At 44.3% G+C, this 19,046-nt stretch overlaps 1 protein-coding gene across 1 annotated transcript in view; it reads left to right on the top strand.

Annotated features, from left to right (window-relative positions):
• Positions 1 to 18,557, top strand: part of LOC116980139 (rho guanine nucleotide exchange factor 9-like) — a 38,268-nt gene extending 19,711 nt beyond the window's left edge. The window contains exons 8-10 of the mRNA XM_033032249.1: positions 7,650 to 7,781; positions 17,991 to 18,234; positions 18,538 to 18,557. Of these exons, the coding sequence (XP_032888140.1) occupies positions 7,650 to 7,781; positions 17,991 to 18,234; positions 18,538 to 18,557 (396 nt within the window). The remainder of the gene's footprint in view (positions 1 to 7,649; positions 7,782 to 17,990; positions 18,235 to 18,537) is intronic.
• The last annotated feature ends 489 nt before the right edge of the window (positions 18,558 to 19,046 follow it).

Below are 19,046 nucleotides of genomic sequence, written 5' to 3'. Positions count from 1 at the left end.
CTTTCTATATGCTGGTAGGAACCAGACCCACCTACCTCCATGGTTATGGGTATTTCTTCTGTTTCCTCCCGGTCCAACGAGTCTTGCGCGTTGTTTGATGTGGCGGTGATGTTGGGGGGTGGCGCATTTTTCATGGGGTCCGCTCTGGGCCCTGGTCTAAAAAAGACTTCCGGTGATAGAATGCGGACCCCGAGCTTTCACCAGTCCCATATGGTAGACGTCGACTGGTGGACGCGATGGAGTGCTGCCGCTTGGGAATTATTGTTTTTGGTTTGCTCGTCCCGGGGCCTGCCCTCATGAGACCGAAAGTTTTTGAGGCCTCTTCCATATCCTTCATTTGCTTTGTGAGGTCTTTGCCAAAGAGCAGTGTGTCTGGCTCAGTGGCTGGGGTTTTGCACAACCCCGCAAATTTAGGATTTATGGCAGGTCTTATGATTTCTTTACAAAGGTTGTTGATCTCGAACTGCATGTTGCGCAACAGAGCGAGAGTATCTTGTTGATTAGTGGTCATCTCCGTATTGTCCACGGAACGAGCAAACGATGTGATGGCTGACGTCAGGAAACTGAGGAACCGCTGCAGTTTTAGCTCCTGGTTCCGAATATTTGCCCCAACGTGCCCCCAGATTTGGCTGTTTACAGCCAGCACTTTGAGGGACTCACAGTTCTCTGGAGCTGTATACATTTCTAAGGCCTCATTGACCACCTGCTCCTGTAGGGGCCTGTTGGAGAGGTGGTTAATGCTGGCCGCTAGTTTGGCCTCTAACGGCCTTCCTGCACGTGGGGCTGCCACGTAGCGGTCCACCACACCCAGCAGCTCTTCCTGTTCCTGCACCCCTTGCATATTCCCGACATCTTCAGCCAGCGTCCCCTCTTCTTGACCAGCCCAGTCCTGGTCACCAAATCTACCCTTGGGTAAGGAGGAAGCAATGGGCAGTGCACAAGACACTGTGGAGGGAGTGCCTGAACTCCCCCTGCGAGAGCGCCCCTCACGCGGCGCGTCTCGCTGGAGCACCTGCTCCAGGATCCGCTCCATGCGGCTCAGGCGGCTGTTTCTCCCCCGTGCGGGTGGAGAGACATCCCCGTCCGACAATTCGGAAGCCACCGGCTGGACGCTTCTTCGGTAGCTTTACATCCAGCCCGCTGCTCAGGCGCTAGCGGGACTGGGCTCGGCATGGTGTCGGGGATGGCGGAGCGCCCGGTAAGCGGTCCTACCGCCTGTTGCTGCCCCCCCAGATGGAACGCTCCTCCGTTGGAGTCGAGAGGGGGACAGGTTTGTTCAAGAGCCTTTGTTCTCTACCTGAAACAAAGCAGAAGGCTCTCCTGTGAAAGAAAACCTGATCTCAGGGTACTTACCTGACGGTCCGTTCTTTCACCCTGTAGCGGGAGAGCCTGACTCCCGGTGCGGCCGCTGTTGCACTGCTGAACGCAATGCCGCGCATGCGTGCTGAGCGGGCTCTTCAAGTAGTCACTCACGTGACTCCGAAGTAAAATTGACCTATTTACGTGCTGTATGATTATGACTATCTTTTGAAAAAAAGATTTAAATACATGTCATTGAAAAGTAAGAGAAATAGGCATAAATCCATCTGATTAATTTGTCAAACAATGCACTTTGTCTTGATTCCCTTCATTAACATCAAATGCTCCATGTCCACCCATTGTTTATCCCCATTCATTTTGCTTTCTACAGGACTATACAGTGCATTCAGAAAGTATTCAGACCACTTTTCCATATTTTGTTACGTTACAGCCTTATTTTAAAATTGATTAAATTCATTTTTTATATGTCCCAGAATGAAGAAGCAAAAACAGGTGTTTAGAAATTTTTGCAAAATAATTAAAAATAAATAACTTAAATATCACATTTACATACGTATTCAGACCCTCAAAATTGAGCTTAGGTTCATCCTGTTTCCATTGATTATCCTTTAAATGTTTCTACAACTGGAGGTGGTAAATTAAATTGATTGGATATGATTTGGAAAGGCACACATCTGTCTACATAAGGTCCCACAGTTGACAGTGCATGTCAGAGCAAAAACCAAGCCATGAAGACGAAGGAATTATCCGTAGACCTCCAAGACTGGATTGTGTCGAGACACAGATCTGGGGAAGGGTATAACACAATATCTGCAGCATTGCAGGTCCCGAAGAGCAGAGTGGCCTCCGTCATTTCTTAAATGGAAGAACTTTGGAACCACCAGGACTCTTCATAGAGCTGGCCGCCCGGCCAAACTAAGCAATCGGGGGAGAAGGGAGGTGACCAAGAACCCGGTGATAACTCTGACAGAGCTCCAGAGGTCCTCTGTGGAGATTGGAGAACCTTCCAGAAGGACAACTATATCTGCAGCACTCCACCAATCACGCCTTTATGGTAGAGTGGCCAGACAGAAGCTATTCCTCAGTAAAAGGCACATGATAACCTGCTTGGAGTTCCCAAATGGCATGGAAAACAAGATTCTCTGGTCTGATGAAACCAAGATTGAACTCTTTGGCCTGAATGCCAAGCGTCATGTCTGGAGGAAACCTGGCACCGCTCATCACCTGGTCAATACCATACCTATGGTGAAGCATCGCTGTGGCAGCAAGATGCTGCGTGGATGTTTTTCGGCAGCAGGAACTGGGAGAGGGAAGTCAGGATCGAGGGAAAGATGAACGGAGCAAAGTACAGAGAGATTCTTGATGAAAACCTGATCCAGAGCATTCTGGACCTCAGACTGGGGTGGAGGTTCACCTTCCAACAGGACAACAACCATGAGCACACAGCCAAGACAACACAGGAGTGGCTTAGTGACATGTCTGTGAATGTCCTTGAGGGGCCCAGCCAGAACCCGGACGAACCCGATTGAATATCTCAGGAAGGACTTGAAAATATCTGTGCTTCGCTGCTCCCCATCCAACCTGACAGAGCTTGAGAGAATCTGCAGAGAGGATTGGGAGAAATTACTCAAATGTAGGTGTGCCAAGCTTGTAGCATCATACCTAAGAAGACTTGAGGCTGTAATCGCTGCCAAAGGTGCCTCAACAAAGCACTGAGTAAAGGGTCTGAATACTTATGTAAATGTGATATTTCAGTTATTTCTTTTTAATTACTTTGCAAAAAATTCTAAACGTGTTTTTGCATTTTTATTATGGGGTTTTGTGTGTGGATTGATTTTTTTAAAATGTATTTAATCCATTTTAGAATAAGGCTGTAATGTAACAAACTATGGAAAAAGTGAAGGGGGTCTGAATACTTTCTGAATGCACTGTATATCAGTTTTCAGGGTCCATTAGGGACCAAAGGGGCAATCTGTGCACAGAGCCTGGGGGATGTGCTTGAGGTCTTAAATTAATACATATTATCTGTATTCATTAAGCAGGAAGATGGAAGATGAAGTTCAGGGGGTGGAACGGTGATATTCTCGCAGATTTTAGCATTGGAGGTGTTAGATGCCTTGGAACAAATTAAGTCGTATAAATCCCCAGGGCCAGATGAGATAAGCCCAAGATAGTTATGGATAGAGAGGAAATTGCTGGGGCCTGATGGAGATTTTTTCAACTTCGCTAGCCATAGGTGAGGTACCAGAAGACTTGAAGACAACCATTGTGGTTCCTTATTCAAGAATGGCGGCAGAGATAAGCCAGGTAATGACAGTTCGGTGAGCCTTACATCAGTGGTAGGAAATTGTTGGAAAGAATTGCAAGGGAAAATATTTATTTGCACTTGGGAAGGCAAGGATTGATTAGAGATAGTTATATTTGAGGGAAATCCTGTCTAACGAGTTTGAATCTTTTGAGAAGACAACAGTACATTGATGAGGGCAGCATAGTTGATGCTGTTTGCCTGAATTTCTTTGAAAAGGATTTTAACAAGGTCGCACATGATAGTCTCATCCAAAACGTTAAAGACTCTTGGATCTGGGGAGCCCTGCAAAGTGGATCCAAAACTGACTTAGTAATTAATAGCAGGCATCGGGCGGTGATACAGGGTTGTTTTTTTGATTGGAAGTCTGTGACTACTGATGTACCACAGGGATCGGTGCTGGGACCCTTTCATATTTGTGACATACATTAGTGACTTTGATGTGAAAAGGAGGAGTTATAATTAGTAAGTTAGCAGATGACACAGACAATTGTGGTGTTCTAGATAACAACGCTATGACATTGTTGCGGTTCAGTATTCTTAAACAGACAAAAACGCAAATAAAATCAGTGATCAAGCAGTACAATCTTTATTTCACCAGGTGGCTGTGGTAGAACTCTTAACAGTATGCAGATTACAGACTATATAGAGTTCTCATCCCCACACAAAGAGGCAGTGATCTAATTACATATATATACCTTATCCACAGATCATAGTACAGCCTCTTGCTTCTTAAGATTGGCAGCTTCTTAAGATTGACAGGTTCTTCTGATAGAGGAAGGGTTAGCCATATATGGTTATATGAGAAGGTTATATTTCTGCAGAACAAGCATTTTGCTTTTTTTTAAACTTATGACGCACATTATAATCTTATAGTCTGAATTCTCTCTCAATGTTTACATTGTAGAAGAGCCATTCATGAAGCTGTGCTTGTTATCTCACTTATGTTATTGGAAAGGTAATATCAACAGTCTGCTAGCTTTGTTTATGTACTGAAAGCAAAGGTTAGTGCTTTTTTGCCAGCTTTGCAATTTAATAGAAGAAGGTGAAAGCCTGTCTTAGTTTCAGCGGAATCCATTTTGTGAGTTTAAATCATTATTTACTTCCACAACATGACGTTGATCAACTGGAAATATCGATCAAGCAATGGGAGATAGAATTCAATCCTGACAAGTATGAAGTAATGTATTTTTGAAGGTCAAATAAGAGCAATCCTACATATACATAGTAAATGATACAGTCTTAGGGAGGATTGACAAACATACAAATCCACAAATCTCTGAAATCAGGTAGATGTGGTGGAAAAGAAAGTGTATTGGATATTAGTTTTCATCAGCTGCTGAATGGAATATAAGAGCAGATACATGATTTTCCAACTTTAGAAAACATTGGTTTGGGAACTGTGCATAGTTCTGGTTGCCACACCAGAGGAAATATAATTGTGCTGGAGTGGCTTCAAAGGAGATTCACCAGGATGTTGCCTGGTTTGGAGCATTTCAGTTAAAAGGGGAGACTAGATATTGGCTTTGTTTTCCCTCAAGTAGGGAAGGCTGATGGGAGACCTTAATAGAGGTTCAGAAAATTATGGGGGGGATAGATATGATAGACAATATGACTTTTTTTCCTTTGTTGGAGATGTATAATACAGAGGGCATCATATAAGGTGGGAGGTAGAAGGTTTAAAGGAAACCCGAGGGGAGATCTTTTCACACAGAGCAATTGGAACTCATTGCCTGTAGAGATGGTGGAGGCAGATACTCTCACAACAATTAAGAAGCATATAGACAATCACTTGACTGACCAAAGCACAGAAATCTATGGGCTATAAGTGAGTAAACAGAACTAGTGCAGATAAATATAATGGTCAGCATGGAGATGGTGGGCTGAAATGCCTGTTTCTGTGTTGACTATAGCTCCATGATGATGGAAGATGGTGAGAGTGAATCAAATAGTGTCAGCTTCTGGTTTTTTCCCCCCAATTAACTGTTCAAAAGAACTATCACTGCTGACAAACTGCTTGTCAAAGCCCTCTTGCAGTTGACATCACTGTTCTTGCAGATCTTGGATCAATAGAAGATTTTCCGTCATGTAGTTTGCCTTGATGAAGGTCACTGAAACTCTGCCATTGCTGACATATTCAGCACAGCACATTCTCTTCCATCTTCTCCTTGCAGCAGAAAACCCTAGGTTTTTGATTCTAAGAGAAAACTACAAGTGTATATTGCAAATAACACTCCACAGTTCTCGTGGCAAGCAGGTGTTCTTTAAACACAATAGATACTTAAAATTTGACCTAAAATCTCTAATAGTAATAGACTTAAAGCACAGAGACATACCTTCCGGCTGCCCTCTCTGAACATCTACACCAATCCCATTTGCCCGCATTAGCTTTGCATCCTTCTATGCCTTACCTATCAAAGTGTCTGTCTAAATGCCTGTTAAATGGAATGATGGCATCCAATTTTCCCAACTCCTACAACGTGTTTGATAAATCAATAATTCTTCGCAAAAGATTTTCCCCTCAGATCCTCTTTAAATCTCCTTCCTCTCACCTTAAAACCTATGCCCTCTTGTTTTTGATACCACTACCATAGGGGCAATATTCTGACTGTTACCCTATTAAAAGGCCATCCTTATTTTAATAAATCTATTATTCACAGCAGGGATTTTCAGTATTTTGATTGAGAAATTATTGTTGTTTTAACACTGAGTGGACATTAAAGGGCCAGATTTCCTTGGGACATGTCTTTCACCACCACCGTTTATGTTGGTTGAGACCCCATTAGTGTCATAGAGTCATAGAGTGATACAATGTGGAAACAGGCGCAACTTGCCCACATGTCCCATCTACACTAGTCCCACCTTCCAGCATTTGGTCCACATCCCTCCAAACCTGTCCTATCCATGTACCTGTTTAACTGCTTCTTAAATGTTGGGATAGTCCCCACCTCAACTACCTCCTCTGGCAGCTTGTTCCATACCTCCACCACCCGTTGTGTGAAAATGTTACCCGTCAGATTTCCATTAAATCATTTCCCCTTCACCTTAAACCTATGTCGTCTGGTCCTCGATTCATCTATTCTGGGCAAAAGACTCCGTGCATCTGCCCGATCTATTTCTCTCATGATCTTGTACACTGCTATAAGATCACCTCCTGCACTCCAAGGAATAGAGTCCCAGCCAACTCAACCTTTTCCTATAGCGCAGACCCTCTAGTCATGGCCTCGTAAATCTTCTCTGTACCCTTTCCAGCTTGACAACATATTTCCTATAATCAGAATCAGAATCAGATTTTATTCGTCAAGTATGTTTTACAACATACGAGGAATTTCACTGACCTATAACAGGGCCCATAACACAATACTCAAAATGTGGCCTCACCAATGTCTTACACAACTGCAACATGACCTCCCAACTTCTATTCTCATTACTCCGGCTGATGAAGGCCAATGTGCCAAACTCTTTTTTTGACCACCCGATCTACCTGTGACTCCACCTTCAGGGAGCTATGCACCTGCACTCCTAGATTCTGCTACTATGAAACACTACCTAGAGACCTACCATTCACTGGGTAGGTCCTGCCCATGTTAGACTACCCAAAATGCAACACCTCACATGTTTCTGTATTAAATCCCATCAACCAATCCTCAGGCTACTTGCCAATTGAACAAGATCCTTCTGCAATTTTTCGCAACCACATTCACTATCTGCAAAACCACCCACCTTAGTATCATCTGCAAACTTGCTAATCTTGCCGTGTATGTTCTCATCCAAATTGTTGATATTGCCGAGATCTGAATGAATTCTTCTGATTATTGGGTGATACAGCATATGATCTGGCATGCCATTGTCCATTTGAGGAGTTAATCCACTGGAAAGGATTGCTCCATTCATATTATGGCAGAAATAATATTGTGAATGCAATAACTTCAATATATACTGCACTAATTTCCACCCAGAACCTGGGTGGAGATTAAGGGAGCTAATAACGGAGCTGGTGCTTATGATATCTTTATATTATCAGGGTGAAGATCTTATATTCCGCAGCAGTCAAATGGTCCACCGTGGTGATTTAGTCGTGATTGTCGGAAAAGGTGGCAGGGCAAAGACTTTTGTGACTTTCCTCTTTGACCATCAGATGATTTTCTGCAAAAAGGTAAAATCGCAGCTAAAAATAAAAATGTTCACATTTTCAATAGCTGTCTACTTGTTAAGCTAGCTAATGTTAATAATATCCAAAATGTAAATAAAGTGATTTAACCTTTCTGTTACTTCCTCGGATTAGGTTTATTATTGTCATACAGTATGTACCGAGGCACAGTGAAAAGATTTGTTTTGTCAGGTATATTATACAAACATAAATAAATCATCAAACTCGAGGGCAACAGATAGATCAAAGGGGAAGATACGAGGTCCAGTCTGTGTGATGAACCAGGCTACAAAGATGGCGGTCTGCAGGAGGGGGGCGCCGTTGTGTATGGCTGCTCTGCCTACAGTCTGTCCTTTCACCCTTTTTATTTATTTTTACTGTGTTTAAAAGTTTGTTTGGAGGTCTTCTAGTTCTTTTATGTGGGGGGTGAGGGAAGGGGGAAACTGTTTTTCTCAGTCCCTGCCTGGTTGGAGATGCGTCTTTCCTCAGAGCCGCATCTTCTCCCCTTCCTCGCGGCCTACCACCTGGACTGGAGCGACGTTTCCTGTCGGGACCAGCCAGAACTTCAGCTTCGGCGGCGGTGCAGCACTGAAGCAGCATCACGGAGCGGGCGATGCCTTACCCGGGTCGCCGTGTGGTAAGCTCCGGAGTGCTGAAACCGCCGACTCCAACATCGCGGTGCCGTGGTTGTGGAGTGTCCAGCTGCCGGCAGCGCTGACTTCAACACCGCGGAGGTCTAGGATCTTTCGCCGAGGTTGCCAGTGTGAATCTCCGCCCAGCGCGGCCTGTGGACTTCGGGAGCTGCGGTCTCTGGTAGGAAACAGCCGATTCATAGAAACATAGAAACATAGAAATTAGGTGCCATTCGGCCCTTCGAGCCTGCACCGCCATTCAATATGATCATGGCTGATCATCCAACTCAGTATCCCGTACCTGCCTTCTCTCCATACCCTCTGATCCCCCTAGCCACAAGGGCCATATCTAACTCCCTCTTAAATATAGCCAATGAACTGGCCTCGACTACCCTCTGTGACAGAGAGTTCCAGAGCTTCACCACTCTCTGTGTGAAAAAAGTTCTTCTCATCTCGGTTTTAAAGGATTTCCCCCTTATCCTTAAGCTGTGACCCCTTGTCCTGGACTTCCCCAACATCGGGAGCAATCTTCCTGCATCTAGCCTGTCCAACCCCTTAAGAATTTTATAAGTGTCTATAAGATACCCTCTCAATCTCCTAAATTCTAGAGAGTATAAACCAAGTCTATCCAGTCTTTCTTCATAAGACAGTCCTGACATCCCAGGAATCAGTCTGGTGAACCTTCTCTGCACTCCCTCTATGGCAATAATGTCCTTCCTCAGATTTGGAGACCAAAACTGTACGCAATACTCCAGGTGTGGTCTCACCAAGACCCTGTACAACTGCAGTAGAACCTCCCTGCTCCTATACTCAAATCCTTTTGCTATGAAAGCTAACATACCATTCGCTTTCTTCACTGCCTGCTGCACCTGCATGCCTACTTTCAATGACTGGCGTACCATGACACCCAGGTCTCGCTGCATCTCCCCTTTTCCTAGTCGGCCACCATTTAGATAATAGTCTGCTTTCCTGTTTTTGCCACCAAAATGGATAACCTCACATTTATCCACATTATACTGCATCTGCCAAACATTTGCCCACTCACCCAGCCTTTCAGATTCAGAACTCCAATGATGCTAAGAGTGTTCTCTCCGGAGCTGGAGCTCCATCATCCAGGCAAGAGGGCCTGAAACATCGGGCCTCCGCTGCGGAGACTGCGGCGACTGCGGAGGCCTCAAATAGGCCCCGACCACGGATGAACACAGAGGAAGAGGACTGGACTTTTTACTGCCTTCCCTCACAGTGGAAAATGTTGATTCCGCTGTGGGGGGGCATTTCATGTTAAATTCTATAGTGTGTTGTGTCTTTTCTCTTTTTATTTTGTATGAATATATGGTAACCCAATTTATCTATGTACAGCACTTTGGTTTCAACACGAGTTGATTTAAATGTGCTATGTAAATAAAACGTACTTACTTACATTGGAATGGAATACTCTATTTTCACATATGACAAGTCACAGTGAGATTCTTTGCTGGCATTCACAAGGTATGCAATAGGCGCCACATAAACGGCGCTGTCAAAGTTACAAAGTATCCCGTGCCAGGTTACCTTTGTTCTCTTCGACCCCACCCCCTCCCCGCCACACCTTACAGTGGTCCCCCCACGCTGGGTCCTCCTTTGTTCCTCCTCTTTTCCCCTTCCCCCATCTGCAATTCTTTACAATCTCTTAGACAGAGCTCTTCCAAAACTAAGCAGTGTATGCTTTCTATGATTCATTAAAGATGAGATTTTGTGAGAGTCATTGAAGTCGTCAAATTTCCACACTCACCAAGAAGTAGAGGTGTTGGTGTGCCTCCTTGGCTGTCGCATCAATGTGATTGGTCCATAACAGATCATTTGCAATATTAATGCCAAGGAACCTGAAGCTCTCTACTATTTTCCCTTCGACACCATTGATGTTGTTTTGAGCCTGTGTGCTCCACCATGGTTTTTAAAGTTGGTAACTGGCTCCTTTGTCTTGCTGACATTGAGAGAGAGAGGGGGCGTTATAGTGTGCAAGCATTGCCACAATCTATGGATATCCAGATCATTGCCTTAGGCCTCCATGCTGAGAATTCCCTCTCGGCATCCTTAATGGCGCTGCAAAGGTCATGGATAGATTTCTTGCATTACTTGGGAATCATTTGACTTAAATGCTGTAGACTTAAACTTCATTTGGCAATGGACCTCGCAGATCATCGTTTGAGGAACACATATATCATCTTTTCGGTATGCAGTCCACAGCACACTTGCTGATGAAGTCAGTATCGGCAGAGACATATTCATCTAGGCTTGCCACAGAGTTCTTGTATATATGGACCAGTACTTGCATTAGAACATTTAACTTCATCCTTACTCTGAACATAAACGTTGGATTTTCTTCACACTAAGCGTCCATGTTTGAGGTTATCCACATTACGTCACCTTACCTGACTCTCTCTCTCTCTCTGCCTCTTTGACTCGTCAGTTTCTAGCCCTCATATTGCTTTAGTCTGATGAACTCAATATTCTCTCAGAACACACTCTAGCAATTCAACTCACCCATGTAGTGCCCACAACCTGCTCGTCATAGCCACCTCGTCAACCACCACCCCCTCTCAATGTAATGAGCTCTTTCAATGATTTCCCCATCTGCTTCAAGCCAACAATTTCACCTCCTACTCACTGGATCCACAACTATTTTTGTTCTACAGTATATAAGGGCAGCACAATGGCACAGCTAATTGAACTGCAATTAGCTGGGTTCAATCATGACCCATCTTTGAACACGATATGTGTGAAGGTGGTATGTATGGATAACTAAAGATAGAGCAGGCCCATCAAGGGCATTATGAGTGCAGGGAGATACTTAAAAAGGAAATTAGGAAGGCAAAGGTAAGTTACAAAATATCACTAGTTGTCAGGATTAAGGCAAATTTGAAGGCATTTTTGTCAGTATATTATGGACAAAACAATAACCTGAGAAAGAGTAGGGGCCAATGTTGGCAGCAGGAGCAATTTATAACCATATAACCATATAACAATTACAGCACGGAAACAGGCCATCTCGGCCCTACAAGTCCGTGCCGAACAACTTTTTTCCCTTAGTCCCACCTGCCTGCACTCATACCATAACCCTCCATTCCCTTCTCATCCATATGCCTATCCAATTTATTTTTAAATGATACCAACGAACCTGCCGCCACCACTTCCACTGGAAGCTCATTCCACACCGCTACCACTCTCTGAGTAAAGAAGTTCCCCCTCATGTTACCCCTAAACTTCTGTCCCTTAATTCTGAAGTCATGTCCTCTTGTTTGAATCTTCCCTATTCTCAAAGGGAAAAGCTTGATCACATCAACTCTGTCTATCCCTCTCATCATTTTAAAGACCTCTATCAAGTCCCCCCTTAACCTTCTGCGCTCCAGAGAATAAAGACCTAACTTATTCAACCTATCTCTGTAACTTTGTTGTTGAAACCCAGGCAACATTCTAGTAAATCTCCTCTGTACTCTCTCTATTTTGTTGACATCCTTCCTATAATTGGGCGACCAAAATTGTACACCATACTCCAGATTTGGTCTCACCAATGCCTTGTACAATTTTAACATTACATCCCAGCTTCTATACTCAATGCTCTGATTTATAAAGGCTAGCATACCAAAAGCTTTCTTTACCACCCTATCTATATGAGATTCCACCTTCAAGGAACTATGCACGGTTATTCCCAGATCCCTCTGTTCAACTGTATTCTTCAATTCCCTACCATTTATCATGTACGTCCTATTTTGATTTGTCCTGCCAAGGTGTAACACCTGACATTTATCAGCATTAAACTCCATCTGCCATCTTTCAGCCCATTTTTCCAAATGGCCTAAATCACTCTGTAGACTTTGGAAATCCTCTTCATTATCCACAACACCTCCTATCTTGGTATCCTTGCAGAGAGGTCATAAATAAAAACATTTTATCGGTATTCACAAAAGAAGCATGAGTTAGAATTGTAGAACTCAGTGAAGGGCCAGAAATTATAAGTGAAGTCATAAATATTTTTTTTTTATTGGTGTTCAGAAAAGAAACATGCCTTAGAATTGGAGAACTCAGTGAAGGGGAAGGTGAAGTTATTGTGAAAGTTACCATTAATATAGAGCAGGTATTTGATGCCTAATGGGCCTGTCTCACTTACATGACTTTTTTGGCGACTGCCGGCACCCATCATAGGTTGTTACAGGTCACCGAAAATTTTCAATGTCGAAAATCCAGCGACAACCAGAAAAAGGTACGACTCTTTGGGTGACTATTCACAACCGTACAGGCTTCACCCCGTGACGAGTCGCCTGTATAGTCGTGAGTAGTCTCCTCAGTCGCCCAAAGAGTCGTAGCGTCTTTCTGGTCGCCGCTGAATTTTCAACGTTGAAAATTTTCGCCGACCTGCAACGACCTATGACGGGTGCCGGAAGTCCCCAAAAAAAGTCACGTAAGTGGGACAGGCCCATAAGTGTCTACACAAGCATTTGGATCACCTAGGCACAGGAGGCTACAGGATAAGTGTTGGATGATGGGTGCTTACAGATAAGCGTGGATGTCGCGGGCTGAATAGCCAGTGTCCATGCTTTATAACTCTATGATCAATGGGTCAGTGTTGGTGATTAGCATGGATTCAGTCAGCAGAATGGCCTGTTTTCACGTTATACCTCTCTGAGTCTATGGATAAATGATTAACTGCTCCAATGCCAAACTAACTCTTTTGAAGATAACACTATTTAATTCCAACCTTTTAATCTAATTTCCACCACATTTGTGGCATTGAACAATCTTCTTTACTATCATGACAACATTTGTTGCTCCTAAAGGGCCTGTCCCACTTGGGCGTCATTTGCGCGTCACGCACGTGATATACAGATTTTACAGATCATATAAATTAGGACAATTAAAGAGAGGTCAAAAAGGTGAAAGAATCCAATTCAAGCTGTTAAAACAAATCTCAAAATCCTGGGGCGGCGTGCGCAACCGCGCGTCACTGCCTACGCCACCACGTCACACCACGCGCCATGCATGCGTAATGTACGCCATGCGCATGTCAGGTGCGCGTTACGATGCGTGCATGATGCGTAAATGATGTTGTGTCGTGCTTCGTGACGCATAAATGACGTGCAAATAACACCCAAGTGGGACAGGCCCTTTAGACCATTCCTACCTTTGAAACTAATACTCAATCCTCTTCTCCTGCTTCTCCTTCATATTTTGAGTCTGTAAGTTTGGCAGCTAATCTTAAATTCCATTTTCTATTACCATCTCAAACATATTCACTTAAAATTTTCTGAGTTATCATTCTTGATGCACACCTGCATTGTATAACTTAAAATTGCATTCCTCCCCATGTCTTTCCATTAATTCAATGGCTGGAAAACCTTGGGCTGCCTGTGCATGATTTTTCAGGTATAGACTGACTACGATATAAGTGGAAAGCTTCTTCAAACAGCACGCACTCACCCTTGGTGATATGCCTGGATTTGGCTTGGTTCTGCCCTCTTCATCATTTACACATTACCCAATGGGCTAGATACAAAACACAAGTAAGTTATAATAGTTCAGCTACCAGCTTGACATTAAGGTTTATAGCAAACAGAATTTCATCCCACTTAATGTTAGCACGAGTGAAATACACTGTCCTTTTTTCATTTTGAGGCATTCTTTCTGGTCATTGTGTCTGCTATTTCTCAATATATCTGCATTTCTGGTTGCTATCTCTCTGAAAGTAATTAGGAGATTTGTTTTAACAGCTTTAATTGGATTCTTTCACCTTTTTAACCTCTCTTTAATTGTCTCCATGTATATGATCTGTAAAATCTCCAAGGTTGCAGTGCATTGGTAGGCCTATGTGCAATCATTCATTGTTTCTCTCATTTTGTGCTGGTGCCTATTCCAAATTTATAACTCTCTGCTATCTCAAACATTTATGGGTTAAAATGTTGTCTCTGTATTACCTTGTCAGCTCTCTGCAGAGCTATTAAGCTAGTAGGTAAATAATATGCTCCAGAGCTTAATCTATGTACGAAATTGCTTTTTTTTAGTCCCTTGATTCAACATTTAATCATTGGACATTCTCAGTACATCTCTTCCACGTCAAGATGAAAAGATATCACCATTCCTTCCGGGCAGGGTGTGAATGAACCACACACTTTGTCATACACTCTGAGGAGTCTCCAATGCTTAAGTAGATAGTTTTTTTTTCTTGCCCTGAACTCTAGTCTCCAGTGAGTTGGTACTTTACTGCTTCACCTTTGTATTGCATACTAGCACTGCCTGCGTGGCTATATTTCTTAACTTTGAAAGCAGTTAGTGCAGATTGAAGAATTACAGCAGCTGGGATGTATGATCGTTACAGCACTCTCTGCTTCTCTCTCTTTTTTTTTTTTTTTTTTAAATTCCAAGACTTTATTCGACACAACAAATATTACAACAGATCAAAGTCATAAACAAAAAAAAGAAATTACATTATATCAAGTGTCATTATAAAATAACATTACAAATCATTGTTCACAATACTCTCAACCCCAGCGCCCACGGAAGACCTCCAAAGTCCCCGTGGACACCGCGTGTTCCCTCTCCAGGGACACGTGCACGGATGTAGGCCCGAAAGAGGGGCAGGCAGCCGACTCTAGCCTGACCATCGACCGCCTGCTGCCTGGACCCGCGAATGGCCATCTTGGCCAGGCCCAGGAGCAACCCCTCACCCCCCCCCCACTTGGCTCTCCCCACACCCTGCCTTGTGTCCAAACACAAGAATCGTAGGACTAAAATGCAACCAGAACTTTAGGAACAACCCCTTCAGACATTGGTACAGGGGCAGTAGCCTCTCACACTCCATATAAGCGTGGAACACGGTCTCTTCCACGCCACAGAAAATACAAGTAGCGGACGAGCCCGTGAACCGACTCAAAAGTTTGTTACATGCCACCGCTCTGTGCAGCACTCTCCACCCCAGGTCCCCAATGTAAAGGGGGAACAACTCCCTTGTAGAGGGACCCCCCACTGGGGGCCTTCCCCACCTTCAGGTGGTAACACCGTCCGCCATGGTGTGTCGGGACGGGAGACGAAGGCAAGGAGGTGCAGAATGTGCAGGAACATTCTATACAGTGAGCGTCTCTTCGCGTCACGCTAATCATCTCAGAAAGGCGGCTCAGGTTAAGTGGAGCCGGTGCCCGAGAAATATCCCGGAGCCGAGGCCCGATGAGCAGATCTGACGGAGCGGGTAAAAGCTCATTCAAAACCACTCTAGGCACACGCCTTTCCTCGACACCCGCTATGATTGGGTGAGGACCGGCCACTCCCGCAGCCGCAACATCCCCCTCCCCTCGTGGAGCTACACGCTGGCTGAAAACAACCAGATTCCTTACACTTAACACATCCCGGTAGAAAACAGGCAAGCCCCTTAGGGCGGGTCGACTGATGCCTGCCACCGGGAGCCGCGAGACCCCCCTTAGACAACGACCCCGTCGGAAAAAATACGTGGCCAAAGCGTGCCATCTGGGGGGGTTCTCTATATACATATACCTCCGCAGAGTCCTGAGACGGAGAGCCGCCACCTGGGTACGCACGCATACCAAGGACTGGCCGCCCTCCTCTAACGGGAGACTCAGGACTGCTGCGGAAACCCAGTGCTTCCTATTTGCCCAAAAGAAGTCCACCAGTTTCTTCTGTAAAGCATTTACAAAAATGGAAGGCGGGAGAAGAGTAGCCAGCCGGTACCATAACATGGAGGCCACCAGCTGGTTTATGACCAATACCCTTCCCTGAAAAGAAAGAACTCCAAGCAGGCCTGACCAGCGCCCCAGCCTGGCAACCACTTTCGTCTCCAATTCCTGCCAGTTTGACGGTCAAGCATCCTCAGTAGGACTCAGGTACACTCCCAGATAGAGGAGGTGCGTGGTGCTCCACGCAAACATTGCCATCTCCTCTGGCAGGGAGTCCACCTGCCACTGACCCACTAAAAGTCCAGAGCACTTGCTCCAATTAATCCTGGCAGAAGATGCAGCCGAGAAAATCTTCTGGCAATCACGCGTCCTCCACAGGTCACCAGGATCGGTGAACATAAGGAGTACATCATCGGCATACGCCGAAAGAACCAACTCCACCCCCGGGCCAGGTAGGGCCAGGCCTGTCAACCTCCTCTGAAGAAGACACAGGAACGGCTCCACACAGACCGAGTACAACTGACCTGACATGGGGCACCCCTGACGGACCCCCCCTCCCAAAATGAAAGGGAGCCAACAACGCACCATTAACCTTCACAAGGCATACAAAAGGCGGACACGGTCCAAATCCAAACGCTTGCAACGTCCCGAAAAGGTATTCATGCTCTACCCTATCAAAAGCCTTCTCCTGATCAAGAGACAGAAAAGCAGCTGACTGACCAGTACCCTGTGCTAGATGAATCAGGTCTCTAACCAGGTGGATGTTATCCTGGATGGACCGGCCATGGACTGTATAGGACTGGTCATGGTGAATCAATTGAGACAGCACGGAGCCCAGGCGATTTGCCATCGCCCGTGCAAAAACTTTATACTCTGTGCATAGGAGAGAGACCGGGCGCCAGTTTTTCCAACAAGCGGAGTTCCCCCTTCTTGGGCAGCAGGACAACAACTGCTCTACGCCACGAGAGGGGCATCTCCCCGGTCGCCAGGCTCTCCCCCAGAACCAACATGTAATCACCCCCCAGGATACCCCAGAAGGCTCTTACAAACTCTACCGTCAGCCCATCCAGCCTGGGGGACTTACCCCTCCTGAGCTGATGCAATGCACGAGTCAACTCCTCCAAAGATAAAGGGCCATCAAGAAGATCGGCAGCCTCCCTATCTACAATCGGTTCCTTACATGCAACCCATTGAGCCTGCATTCAGTAGTTTTCAGAGATTTCCTGCAGTTTCTGTAACTTTCATTTTGTAGTTGCAGAGATTTTCCAGAGCTCCATGATGCAAACAATCCAGGAGGTGCAATGATAGCTGCTTTCTTTTATTGTCCCTTGTGGTGCTGATCTTGTTGCCATTTTGGAAACTCTTGGGACCATGTTTTTAGCACACCAGGTGCTTCAAAAAAGAGTATGTTCTTTATTAAGGACTAACAACAAGACACCCACGTAGTTGCTGCTTGCATTATGTGTACACATAATTACATCATTTTCTTTTATATTACATGACTTACTTATATATTGAGCATTAATGCACCACATTTGCCACTTGTCAACCCAATTATGGATGTTAGTCATAATTCATGTGGGTATAAGCTAATATTACAGATGGATGATTGATACAGATCAAGAAATGATGCGACCTGAAACCATTAAATTCTATATTGAACCAAAAGGCTGCAATGAGCCCAAATGGAAAATGAGGTACTACACATTGACCCTATTTCTTTTGCCACATTTTTCTACATGTTTTGCTGCTGTCGAGTATAATGGTCCCTAAGAAATAATGCTCAACCTTCTGGCTTGAACTTCAGCACAACAAATAATTGCTGTGAATACCGATTGTTTCTATCTTAGTTGGTTATTGATATAATAGCTTAATAATTAAAACTGGTAATAGGATTAACAGTTGCGCTTTGGCATACTTGACAGGACATGATACGTCGCCACATACTTTACTACAAAGAAAGAATCTACATAGAAACCGGCATGGTGGAAGATGTGCTTGATGGGGTCGACGAGGAATTTGACAGTCGAGTCAAATATGCTTTCAAACTTAGAAACAAGCTTTTTGAAGACCAATGTAGACTTTTCTTTGCAAAGAATCTTGCAGACAAACAATTATGGCTTCGTTCCTTTCATGAGGAGAGAAATATTGCTGAAGGAGATAAATTCGGTAAGACAAATGTATTCGTAGGCAGGTTAGGATGGAAATGGCTGGGGAAACAAGGTCCCATATTTAAAGTATTTCCGAGTCCCTACCCTCCCAAAATATTGAAAGTGTTCCTTGTGGTATGGATTGAAATAACAATGGCAAAAAGGTCAATTTTAAAGCTTTGAACAGTTGATTCAAAAAGATTATTTATCCAAAATATTAGCTGGCATTGAATGGATCCACAGATAACTTGGCAACAGTTCAGATGATAGTTATGCCTTACTTAACCCTTGATCTTTTTCAATTATTATTTGTTAACTTCAGATTTCATTCGTTTTCAGTAAAAATTGGGTATTTTTAATTGTGTAAAGAAACTCAAAGTATATCAACTATGAGTCTCTGTAAGCATAATGGGAAATAATAACAATGATAGATGACATTGGACTTCTGCTTAATTATATCTTCAACAAAACATTCCACTCCTTGGCGGCTGTGCAATGGTAGAGTTGCTGCCTTGCAGGGCCAGAGACCCGGGTTCGATCCTGACTATGGGTGCAGTCTGTACAGAGTTTGTACGTTCGCCCTATGATGGTATGGGTTATCTCCAGGTGCTCCAGATTTCTTCCTGCATTCCAAAGATGTACAGGTTTGTAGGTTAATTGGCTATGTTAATTGTAAATTGTCCCTAGTATGTAGGATAGCGCTACTATACAGGGTTATTGCCGGTCAGCAGGTCTCAGTAGGACAAAGGGCCTGTTTCCACACTGTATCTCTAAAGTCTATTGCCTAAAATCCGTTGCAGCATCACAAGTAGTTTTTGTTTCTCAAATCAA

Source organism: Amblyraja radiata, chromosome 13 (genome assembly GCF_010909765.2).
Source record: "Amblyraja radiata isolate CabotCenter1 chromosome 13, sAmbRad1.1.pri, whole genome shotgun sequence".
NCBI lineage: Eukaryota > Metazoa > Chordata > Chondrichthyes > Rajiformes > Rajidae > Amblyraja > Amblyraja radiata.
This window is presented reverse-complemented; position numbering and strand designations above follow the sequence as displayed.